General features: G+C 41.3%; 1 protein-coding gene across 1 annotated transcript in view; it reads right to left on the reverse strand.

Moving 5' to 3' along the window:
* Positions 1-6,080: 6,080 nt before the first annotated feature.
* NDUFA7 (NADH:ubiquinone oxidoreductase subunit A7) overlaps positions 6,081-12,811 on the reverse strand; it is an 85,164-nt gene continuing 78,433 nt past the window's right edge. Inside the window, exon 4 of the mRNA XM_068233802.1 lies at positions 6,081-6,264. Within this exon, the coding sequence (XP_068089903.1) occupies positions 6,171-6,264 (94 nt within the window). The 3' untranslated portion in view covers positions 6,081-6,170. The remainder of the gene's footprint in view (positions 6,265-12,811) is intronic.

The raw sequence follows: 12,811 nt of genomic DNA on the forward strand, positions 1-12,811 counted from the left end.
CACCATAGAAGCCACTACTGGACCTCACACCACTCATGTTTACGGCACTACCATTCAGGAGGATTGGTAACTATGTGACACACCATGGACATTTCCTGCACTTCTTTGCATGGTTCTGCTCTGCCTTAAAACCTGCATTATTTCATCAAGTGCTGCTATACTACCTGCTGCTTATTTCCTGCGATTGGGGGACTTTTTGCCTATATTGCATGCACTCGGCTTTCCAGCTTTGTTTGACTACTGTTTGCAGTTGTTGGATGATGCATACCTGTGCAATAAGGATTGCTTTCATCAATTGAGAGATTCTAGTTTACCTGATGAACTCTTGCCATGGTTACCCTGCGATTGGGGGCAAATCTGCAATGAGGAATCAGTGATCTATATGCTTCCAAGAGACTTTTCAGTTTATGCTTAATGCCTGCTCATTCACATCACAGCTTCTACTGGTTACATGCTGATATTGCTGCAACTTATACAACTTAATGGATGTCATATCAAACTGCTTTTCTGAATGGCTACATTGAACTGTTTCTGCGTTTATACAGATCGTGGAGGTCTGGGGACTGGAGCCCCATTTTTTCTTGTATGGCAGGACTACTGCCCAGATGGAGATAGGATTTTTGGATGTTATTGCTATGGGGGTTATTTGTATTTTTATGTAATTTTGCACATCTTTTCTATCATATGTATATGATTCATAATACAGCTAGTGTACTTTTTCATGCACCCAAGACCCAATACTCATTTTTGTTATTCTATTAATCCATGTTGGCATGGTGCATTAGAAATATCGATTATATTCTATTTTTTATTGTTTGGTTCATTTTTCTAGTTGTCCACTATTCCTTTACATTGAGATATTAATTTACTATGTTCTGGATAGTGCACTTCCATAACCTATATTAGTAATGTAGTGCTGCATACATATGTCCTGTTGCAAGGAATGTGAAAGTGTAAACAAAAACCCACAGATTTATTTTTTTTCAATTCTAGTTGAACAGTTGAGAACGATATGGAAATCTGTTTGTGATAACTTCAAAAGGGAGTGGTTGTAGAAATAAAAATTAAAACGAGTAGCAGGAGCAAAACACTGGAGAGCATATAGATTTGCTGCATTTCTAGACTCTCGGGGTCAGATATGTTTACATTTGAGTTAATTAACATATCTCAAGAAAGGACTTTGAAGGACCAAGATCTAACGCATGGTATTATGCTGGGCATCCACGCAGGGATCGAGTGGGGAATCTATCTGGCGGGTCATCGGACCTGTCGGATATTATCAATCGAGGCATCAGCGGCTCGATTGCTAAGGAAACAAACTTACCATGTATGCCCAAGCATTACACAGAGATGAGCACATAGCACATACACTTTACTATCTGGTTGAGGTAGTACAAATGGTTGTTTTGTTGTTTATACTTTTTATTATTTTTTTTTCTGTGCCTCAGAGCAGATATTGCCTTGATAAAGGGGTCCTACGCGGCTCCGAAACGTTGGCCATATTTTTACATGGAACTAATAAAGATTGATTTTGGATGTGCCAGCTTTCTCCCTTGTTGAATGTTTACATTTGAGTTAATTAACTTATCTCAAGATACGACTTTGAAGGACCAAGATCTAACTAAAACATGGTACGGTATTACACAGATATGACCCAAAAAAAACTGTTAAAGTTAGCTGCCTATATTCATTCTAGTGTAATCAAATGGTTTTCCAGATTTAGCACTTAAATCTTAGTAAATAGACTGCAATTGGCCCTTCCAATATGGACTCACATTCATGGGCTGCACCCAGGACTGACTAGGCATGGACCTTGCCCTCACGAAAGCAACAGCAGACAAGAACACCAACTCTTCCTCCATGGCTTATACTCCTCTACAACCCACAAAGCATTGCAGGTACCACTCCCCTTATATATCCTGCCCAGTACACTCATTACAATATTAATTATACTATTTACAATTATTTAAGTAAGGGGCTCTTTAAATCTGGCCACAAACTAGCTAAGATCGCAAATCACCCCCAAAAAGACAAGTACAAAACGCTTGCCTAAAAACGCAGTGCACAAAAAAAATAAAATCTCAAACCGCTGGCGTCAGCGATTTCGATTTTAGATGTGAACAAAGCCTAACTGGGCGTTTCCTACTCCACAGAGCCACATTAATCCATGCCATGCAATAATGAGGATCAACCAACCCAAAACAGATCTATACACAACCACAATGGATTTAAAATGAAATTATGCACAATGTGCTTTACCTGCAGACTGTCGGCTTTAAATTGAGGGTATTTACATCTAAACCAGGTGAATGACGTAGGAATTACAACAGTTTGCAGCATATGTGCTTCCCACTTGTTAAGGGACCAAAATAATGGGACAAACGTTTGTTCAACACATTAAATTGAAGCCAAAAGTCTGCACTTCAGCTGCATCTCAATAGTTTTTATTCACTCCATTATGTTGATGCACTGTTGCAGTGTGCAGATATTTGTGGATAATTCACGAAAAAATATTTATGGAACTACCGTTTTATTGGGACCATAAGACATTTTTCTCCCAGAAGTGGGGGAAAAGAGTCAGTGTCTTATGATCTGAATGTATGGCCATCAGCAGTAGTAGTTAAAGAAGTGCTGGACATTTGAGAGCGGGCATCTAGGACAGCTGTCTCAGTTTTTGTGGGTTTTTTTTCTGCTTGCCTTGTTATTACATGAATGGGCTGACTCCACCCCTCATTACCAATTTGTTGCTCGCCAACAGATGTATAATATGCTCCCTGGCACCCCCCCCCCCCCCCCAGCACTGTCATGCGTTTTGGCCACAGGGACTGGCCATTGGTGAACATAGCACATGCCCCCTGACCAGCATTGGTCACCTACTACAGATCCTTCTCAAAAAATTAGCATATTGTGATAGTTAATTATTTTCTGTAATAATAAACATTAGACTTTCATATATTTTAGATTCATTACACACAACTGAAGTAGTTTAAGCCTTTTATTGTTTTAATATTGATGATTTTGGCATACAGCTCAAGAAAACCCAAAACTCCTATCTCAAAAAATTTGCATATTTCATCCGACCAATACAAGAAAAGTGTTTTTAAAACAAAAAAGTCAACCTTCAAATAATTATGTTCAGTTATGCAGTCAATACTTGGTCGGGAATCCTTTTGCAGAAATGACTGCTTCAATGTGGCGTGGCATGGAGGCAATCAGCCTGTGGCACTGCTCAGGTGTTATGGAGGCCCAGGATGCTTTGATAGCGGCCTTAAGCTCATCCAGAGTGTTAGGTCTTGCGTCTCTCAACTTTCTCTTCACGATATCCCACAGATTCTCTATGGGGTTCAGGTCAGGAGAGTTGGCAGGCCAATTGAGCACAGTAATACCATGGTCAGTAAACAATTTACCAGTGGTTTTGGCACTGTGAGCAGGTGCCAGATCGTGCTGAAAAATGAAATCATCTCTATAAAGCTTTTCAGCAGATGGAAGCATGAACTGCTCCAAAATCTCCTGATAGCTAGCTGCATTGACCCTGCCCTTGATAACACACAGTGTACCAACACCAGCAGCTGACATTGCACCCCAGACCATCACTGACTGTGGGTACTTGACACTGGACTTCAGGCATTTTGGCATTTCCCTCTCCCTAGTCTTCCTCCAGACTCTGGCATCTTGATTTCAGAATGACATGCAAAAGTTGCTTTCATCCGAAAAAAGTACTTTGGACCACTGAGCAACAGTCCAGTGCTGCTTCTCTGTAGCTCAGGTCAGGCGCTTCTGCCGCTGTTTCTGGTTCAAAAGTGGCTTGACCTGGGGAATGCGGCACCTGTAGCCCATTTCCTGCACACGTCTGTACACGGTGGCTCTGGATGTTTCTACTCCAGACTCAGTCCACTGCTTCCGCAGGTCCCCCAAGGTCTGGAATCGGTCCTTCTCCACAATCTTCCTCAGGATCCAGTTACCTCTTCTCTGTGCAGCATTTTCTGACACACTTTTTCCTTCCCACTGGGGTGCCTTGATACAGCACTCTGGGAACAGCCTATTCATTCAGAAATTTATTTCTGTGTCTTACCCTCTTGCTTGAGGGTGTCAATGATGGCCTTCTGGACAGCAGTCAGGTCGGCAGTCTTACCCATGAATGCGGTTTTGAGTAATGAACCAGGCTGGGAGTTTTTAAAAGCCTCAGGAATCTTTTGCAGGTGTTTAGAGTTAATTCAGATGATTAGGTTAATAGCTCGTTTAGAGAACCTTTTCGTGATATGCTAATTTTTTCAGATAGGAATTTTGGGTTTTCATGAGCTATATGCCAAAATCATCAATATTAAAACAATAAAAGGCTTGAACTACTTCAGTTGTGTGTAATGAATCTAAAATATATGACAGTCTAATGTTTTTCAGTACATTACAGAAAATGAACTTTATCACAATATGCAAATTTTTTTAGAAGGACCTGTATATACAATTTCCAAACAAACAAGAAAAATTGAGGTTTTATCTGAACAAATTCTCTATTTATTCTTCTATCACACAAGTCTTCGGAATTGCGGACAAGTCGTATGGATACATTTTCAAGGTTCCAATTCACATAAAAAATGCCTGACACGTGTTTCATGGCCTAGAAGCTGGTCTCCAGAGGCACACCGTATACAAACATCAACAGTAGGTCAACCGAAGGGATTATATCCGCAATCTGTGTAATCCACAACGTGTATAGTCAATGACGATTCCGTGCACCATCATGCAGGCATGGATAGGAAGTAATGGCTACTTCCTATTCGTGCCTGCATGATGGTGCATGGAATGGTCGTTGACTATGCACGTTGTGGATTACAAAGATTGCGGATATAACCCCTTCAGTTGACCTACTATTGATGTTTGTATACAGTGTGCCTCTGGGAAAGCGGCTTCTAGGCCGTGAAACACGTGTCAGGCATTTTTTATGTACTGTGGATCAGGAGAAAGGCAGAACCGCAAGCAGGCATACTGCTGTACTGGTGGGGAGATGTGCTTTACAAATCGAAACAAGACCAGAGCCGGGACAAGGTCCTCCAGCACCCAAGGCTTAGATACCAAAGTGCACCCCTCCCATCCCAGCCTTCACACACTGGATTGCTATTAGACTAAGAGGTGCCCCAGAGCCCCCAACACCTTATCTCTAGTTATCTGGCTCGCAGTTAATGTTATGTATATCCCCTTTTCTTATTTCTCTCTGCTTCAACACAATAGGGGAATGATAGCTGAGTGAGTTGTGCAACCTACACTGCAACCTTAGGCTGGAGCCTCTCTCGCCTCTGCAGCAAACAAAGAAACGACTGGGACCTGGATAGATGCAGTTATAGCATAAATTTATTGCACCATAGTGACAGAAAAACACGACGTTTCGGCCAGCAGGCCTTTATCAAGTAACACTTGATAAAGGCCTGCTGGCCGAAACGTCGTGTTTTTCTGTCACTATGGTGCAATAAATTTATGCTATAACTGCATCTATCCAGGTGGAGACCCAGTCGTTTCTTTGTTTGCTGCTGTGGATAGTTGCACCCTTAGGGATCCGGGTGTGGACTGGTTGACTCCCTGGCTTATACATTCACACAGTTGAGCTCCAGGGACTGATGCTTCTTCCATTGGCCTCTCTCGCCTCTGCCATGGCTCGGCCCTGAACTGAACGGGAAGGTGAGGATGAGGAGAGGAGGAGCTGGAGGAAGTGTGCTAGCTGGAGAGGTGAGGGCTTCCGCTGTGCTCTGCTCTTGTTAGTGTAGCTGGTGCAGGCAGCAGGGGTTGGTGAAGCTGGGCAGTGAAGTTTGGGGGGAGAAGCTCAACAAGACACCCTTGCACCATGAATGCACAAGATTTAGGGTATTTTTTTTCTCCTGTTTTTTTTTGTGTGTCGTTATGCAAAAAATATATTAACTCATATTTCAGTATATTTTTGATCATTTATGACAGCTGCCTTTTAAATCAACCTCCGTAAATTACTATACTGAATCCATGAACTTGCCCAGAAAGAACGGAATGTACACAAAATCTATGCATAAAAATACTTCCTTAAACATAAAAAACACTGCAAATATGCAATTAGTGGCTGATTTTCACGTATTTTTATTTATACATATATTTATTTTTTAACCACACATTAAACCACTAGTTATGTAAAAACATCCTTCATGAAGTATTCACAGGTATGGTTCATCATGGGACAAATTCCACTTCGGTGGACAAACACCTGCCATCACTGGCTTTTTAAATTTTTCATCTGTGACCTCAGAACTATAAGAAAAAGTGTAAAGTTAGCGAACTCACCAGACGTCAATATACAGTGCATCTGAAGTTATCACGATAAAATATTCAGTGGTTTGCAAAAGTATTCGGCTCCCTTGAAGTTCTCCACATTTTGCCACAAAAATGAATTACATTTTTTGGAATTCCATGTGAAAGACCAATACAAAGTGGTGTACACGTGAGAAGTGGAACGAAAATCATACATGATTCCAAACATTTTTTACAAGTCAATAACTGCAAAGTTGGGTGTGCATAATTATTAAGCCCCCTTTGGTCTGAGTGCAGTCAATTGCCCATAGACATTACCTGATGAGTGCTAATGACTAAATAGAGTGCACCTGTGTGTAATCTAATGTCAGTACAAATACAACTGCTCTGTGACGGCCTCAGAGGTTGTCTAAGAAAATATTGGGAGCAACAACACCATGAAGTCCAACAAACGCACCAGACAGGTCAGGGATAAAGTTATTGAGAAATTTAAAGCAGGCTTAGGCTACAAAAAGATTTCCAAAGCCTTGAACATCCCACGGAGCACTGTTCAAGTGATCATTCAGAAATGGAAGGAGTATGGCACAACTGTAAACCTACTAAGACAAGGCCGGTCACCTAAATTCACAGGGCGAACAAGGAGAGTGCTGAGCAGAAATGCAGTCAAGCGGCCCATGGTGACTCTGGACGAGCTGCAGAGATCTACAGCCCTACAGCTCAGGTGGGACAATCTGTCCATAGGCACTGCACAAAGTTGGTCTTTATGGAAGAGTGGCAAGAAGAAAGCCATTGTTAACAGAAAAGCATAAGAAGTCCCGTTAGCAGTTTACCACAAGCCATGTGGGAGACACAGCAAACGTTGAAGAAGGTGCTCTGGTCAGATGAGACCAAAATGGAACTTTTTGGCCGAAATGCAAAACGCTATGTGTGGCAGAAAACTAACACTGCACATCACTCTGAACACACCATCCCCACTGTCAAATATGGTGGTGGCAGCATCATGCTCTGGGGGTGCTTCTCTTCAGCAGGGACAGGGAAGCTGGTCAGAGTTGATGGAAAGATAGATGGAGCCAAATACAGGGAAATCTTGGAAGAAAACCTTTTGGAGTCTGCAAAAGACTTGAGACTGGGGCAGAGGATCCACCTTCCAGCAGGACAACGACCCTAAACATAAAGCCAGAGCAACAATGGAATGGTTTAAAACAAAACATATCCAAGTGTTAGAATGGCCCAATCAAAGTCCAGATCTAAATCCATTAGAGAATCTGTGGCAAGATCTGAAAACGTATGTATGTAACGGGTGGTCGTGCGCTCCTCACCTCCAGCCTATATTCAAATTGTATCGCAATAGCTGTTGGATCGCTATCTGCCAAAAATGTGTGTGTCACACTATGATTGTAATTGATAGCTAAAATACAGCAGAGCGCTCAACAACACTAAATATATGCCACCTGTGCCTTAATATACATAAACCACACTTTCAACTGAAATGCATCAGTGAAAAAATTTGTCCATTCACTAAGAGTGATATAAACAGTCCATATAATTCCAGATACAGGTAAGAATCTTCGTAGGCTTCTTTCAACATTCAAGAACAACAACATACGCTCACCAGAACAATTGGCCAATCACTCAGGATCAGCAATCACGTATTTGGCCTGGCCAGTTATCTCCTCTCCAGCATTTGCCAGTTGAAGCTCCTCCTCATATAGCCACATGCATGTAAGGAAACAAGACACAGCAATAGTGTGATACCGCCTGGTAATATTGCAGTAAAACTCCATCAGGGGCTGATGGGTCATATGACGAAACTAGTAGGGCGTGGCTAAGGGAGCCAGCGAGACGCTGAATGTCCTCGAGGGAAAGTTTTATATGCGCATTTTTATGGAAGACTTGTAAGTGCACTACAATTTTATATTTGTAATTAATAAACGGAGTCACACTATGTTAAGCCTTGCTTGAGTCATAGGACCTTATTGCTGGAGAACGGAGGTGATATTTTAAAAACGCTGAACGGCTGGTCTGTGAGGGGTCGGCGACCAAGTCTGGTGAGAGGCTTGAGTGCTTACTTGGTGGAGGCACGTCGGGTGATATTGTAACAAGTTGGGTGCACTGGTGGAGTTTTAATGCAATATTACCAGGCGGTATCACACTATTGCGGTGTCTTGTTTCTTTACATGCATGTGACTATATGAGGAGGAGCTTCAACTGGCAAATGCAGGAGAGGAGATAACTGGCCAGGCCAAATACGTGATTGCTGATCCTGAGTTGATTGACCAATTGTTCTGGTGAGCGTATAGTTATTCTTGAATGTTGTAAGAAGCCTACGAAGATCCTTACCTGTATCTGGAATTATATGGACTGTTTATATCACTCTTAGTGAATGGACACATTTTTTCACTGATGCATTGAAGTTGAAAGTGTGGTTTATGTATATTAAGGCACAGGTGGCATATATTTATAGTGTTGTTGAGCGCTCTGCTGTTTTTTTTAGATATCAAAGATCTGGAAACTGCTGTTCACAAATGCTGTCCACCTAATCTGACTGAGCTGGAGCTGTTTTGCAAAGAAGAATGGGCAGGGATTTCAGTCTCTAGATGTGCAAAGCTGGAGACGTACCCTAAAAGACTGGCAGCTGTAATTGCAGCAAAAGGTGGTTCTACAAAAAATTGACTCGGGCTGAATAATTACGCACACCCCACTTTGCAGTTAATTTGTAAAATTTTTTGGAATCATGTATGATTTTCGTTCCACTTCTCACGTGTACACCACTTTGTATTGGTCTTGTACGTGACATTCCAATAAAATTAATTCATGTTTGTGGCAGTAATGTGACAAAATGTGGAAAACTTCAATTTGCAAACCACTGTATATAAAGCACAAACCTTACAAGCAATATCCTGAGAATCTGAACTTCTTTTTAACCTAACTGATTAGTTGGAAAAAATGGTGTATGCATATATGGAAAGGGTAAGGGCTGGTGCACACCTAAACGCGCTAGCGTAACCGCAAACGCTCAGCATTTTTAGAAGTTATTTTTCTAAGTGGTTCTAGGCATGTGCCTAGCAATTTTCTAGTTATGCCTAGCGATTTATGGAGTGTTTTGATGCAGCATTTTGTTTCTGTCCAGTAGAGCTACATGTGTAAAGCTATTGTACAAAAAAACAAACAAACAAACAAAAAAAAAAAACGCTTCTTATACTTAAGATTGAGGCTGAATCGCCTCAAATCACATCGCTCTGCTGTGATCCATCCCATTCAAATACATTAGCGCAAGCGTTTTGAAAAGTGCTCCGAAACGCTCTAGGAGTGCGCCAATCCTAAGTCATTATCTTCTCTTTATTTGCATGTACCAAAAACAGGTGTATGCACATTTTCTATGCACAAAACAGCCACAGCTGTAAGAGAGTTAACGAAACTTAAAGAGGAACTGTCGCGAAAATCTCAAAATTTAAAACGCATACAAATAAGCACGTTTCTTCCTGAGTAAAGTAAGCCATAAATTACTTCTCTCCTATGTTGCTGGCATTTACCGTAAGTAGTAGAAATCTAACATTAACGGCAGGTTTTGGACTAGTCCATCTCTCCATATGGGATTCTCAGCATGACCATTATTCTTTATAAAGACATTACCGGAAAAAGATTTATGCAAAGATGCTGACCAGCCTCCCTGCTCACCGTGCACATTTTTGGCAGTTGGACAGAGCAACTGCCATTCACAAAGTGCATTTTGAAAATAAAGAAATCTCTGTGACCCCCCCATGAGGTGATAGGCTAGTCCAAAACCTGTCGGTTCTGTCAGATTTCTGCTACCTACTTTAAGTGACAGCAACATAGGAGAAAACCAATTTTTGGCTCATTTTACTCTGGAAGAAACGCATTTCTTAATTGTATATGTTTATATATAATTTAAATTTTAAGATTTTCGCGACAGAGGTCCTTTAAAGAACGCTAAAAAAAAAAACAATTTTGTTCAAACATCGTTAATGAAGGTAAAAACAATGTTAATAAAGGACCAGGCATGTATTTTCTAGTGCAGACATTTTTTTTTCATGTACCTGTAAGACAGTGCACACTGAGGAAACTGACAGCGTAAAGGCACAGTAATAGCCTATGTTTGTAGGTGATGCCACAGATGTAAAAACAGAGCAGTGCAGTCTATTCCCTGGCCCCCTCATCCAAACGTGGCCACCACAGATTGAGGAGCTATTGCTCCGATTCTGTGTGGCCAATAGGATGCAAGAGGAACAAGAGTGTCTTTCCTCTCTCTCACCCCCGGGCCTGTACTTCCATGTGCACACAGTGTCCTGCTGCGTCAGCAGTTGAGGCAAAGGAGGGCAGAAGTGTTCAATTTCAGCAGAGCGATGTAAATACATTTCAATGCATTCACATCGCTCTGCCAGAATGGAACACTTCTACCCTCCTTTGTGTCAATGGCAAACATCTGCTGACACGGCAGAACACAGTGTGCGCATGGAAGTACAGGACTGGGGCGAGAGAATGGAGAGACACTCTTGCTCCTCTTACATACTATTGGCTGGGCATAATAAGAGCAATAGTTCCTCAAACAATCTGTGGTGGCCATGTGAGTTACAACTGGTGTTTGGGGGAGGTGTCAGGGAAAAGGCCGCACCACTATTTTTACATATTAGCATCACCTACAAAGATGGACTATTCCTCCAGTTCCCCAAGTACATTGTTTTTACATTCATTAACAATGTTTTCACTAAATTGCTTTCTTTGATATTGTTTATTTAATCCAAACCATATGCAGTGATGCAGGGCTTGCATTGACAGATTTGTAGTGTGCACAGATGTATTTTAAATATTTTCATTTGACATCTGTCAGAGAAAATGGATGTAAAACAGTACATTTAATATATTTTTGAACAGTATTTTTTTAAGTACAATTTTTTTTTAAAGGCCCCACCCTTTCCCCACAACCCTATGTTCACCCTGCAGGATGGAATAACCAAAGGATTATGGAGCCCACTAAGGTTGGGCTCAGTCCCCAAGATTTATTAATCTACATAATCCATAGCATGCAGGCCAATTTCCTAATTGCCCCAGTACAGTGTGGATAAGGGGGCACTCATGTAAATTATATATATGTAAATTACATATATGTAAATTACATACATATATATATATATATATATATATACACACATACATACATATGTATATACATACATACACACACACACACACACACATATACAGTGCTGCCCATAATTATTCATACTCCAGGCAAGTTTTGACTTAGTTAGTTTTATTCAACCAGCAAGTAATTTTTTGACAGGAAATTACATAGGTGTCTCCCAAAAGATAAGAAGACGATGTATAAGTGGCATTATTGTGGGGAAAAAAAATCTCAGCTTTTCTTTACATTTGAGCAAAAAGTGTCCAGTCCAAAATTATTCATACCCTTCTCAATTATCAATAGAAAAGCCTGTATTGGCTATTACAGCAATCTAACACTTCCTATAATTGCAGACCAGCTTTTTGCATGTCTCCACAGATTCTATTTATGCCCATTCATCTTTAGTAATGAGCTCCACATCTTTCAGGTTGGAGGGTCTTCTTGCCATCACCCTGATCTTTAGCTCCCTCCACAGATTCTTAATTGGATTCAAGTCATGACTCTGGCTGGGCGCCACTCCAAAACATTAATGTTGTTGTCTGCTTACCATTTCTGCACCACTTTTGCTGTGTGTTTTGGGTCATTGTCACGCTGAAATGTCCACTAGTGCCCAAGGCCAAGTTTCTCTGCAGACTGCCTGATGTTGTAGTTCAGAATCCTCATGTATTGCTCCTTTTTCATGGTGCTGTGAGTACTGTGATTAGGTTCCCTGGTCCATTGGCTGAAAGAACAACCCCAAAGCATTAGGTTCCCACCACCAATGTTTGACAGTGGGGATGGTGTTCTTTCGGTTGAAGGCTTCTCCTTTTGTATGCCAAATGAATGAAACATCATTGTGACCAAACAATTCAATTTTTGTTTCACAGAAGATCAGAAGTCTTCTTTGTCCAGATGGGCATTTGCAAAGGCCAAGCAAACTTTTGTGTCCCTTATCTGGAGTAGTGTCCTTATTCTGGATCAGTGAAACCCAGCAGTGTGCAGTGTCTGTTGGATTGTCTGCCTTGAGATACTGAAAATTGACAGGAGAGCCCAAATTCACCAGGATGGCCTTGGAGGTGATCCTTTTATTCTTTATCTCGTCTCTCACCATCCTCCTGGCCATGACAGCTGTCACTTTTGGGTTCCGACCACATCCTCTGAGATTTTCCACAGTGCAGAACATCTTGTATTTTTTAATGATACTTTGCACTGTAGCCACTGGAACTGGAAAACATTTAGATATGGTTTTGTAGCCCTTTCCTGACATGTGAGCAGCCATAATGCACAGCTGCAGGTCCTCACTGAGCTCCTTTTTCTTAGCCATGACTGTCTACAAACCAACTGTAAAGAGCTGCTGTTTTTCACCTGTTGAACTGATTAAAACAGCTGTTCCCAATTAATCAGGGTAATTAGGATGCTTTGGAA

The sequence above is a fragment of the Hyperolius riggenbachi genome, chromosome 1 (genome assembly GCF_040937935.1).
Source record: "Hyperolius riggenbachi isolate aHypRig1 chromosome 1, aHypRig1.pri, whole genome shotgun sequence".
NCBI classification, from domain to species: domain Eukaryota; kingdom Metazoa; phylum Chordata; class Amphibia; order Anura; family Hyperoliidae; genus Hyperolius; species Hyperolius riggenbachi.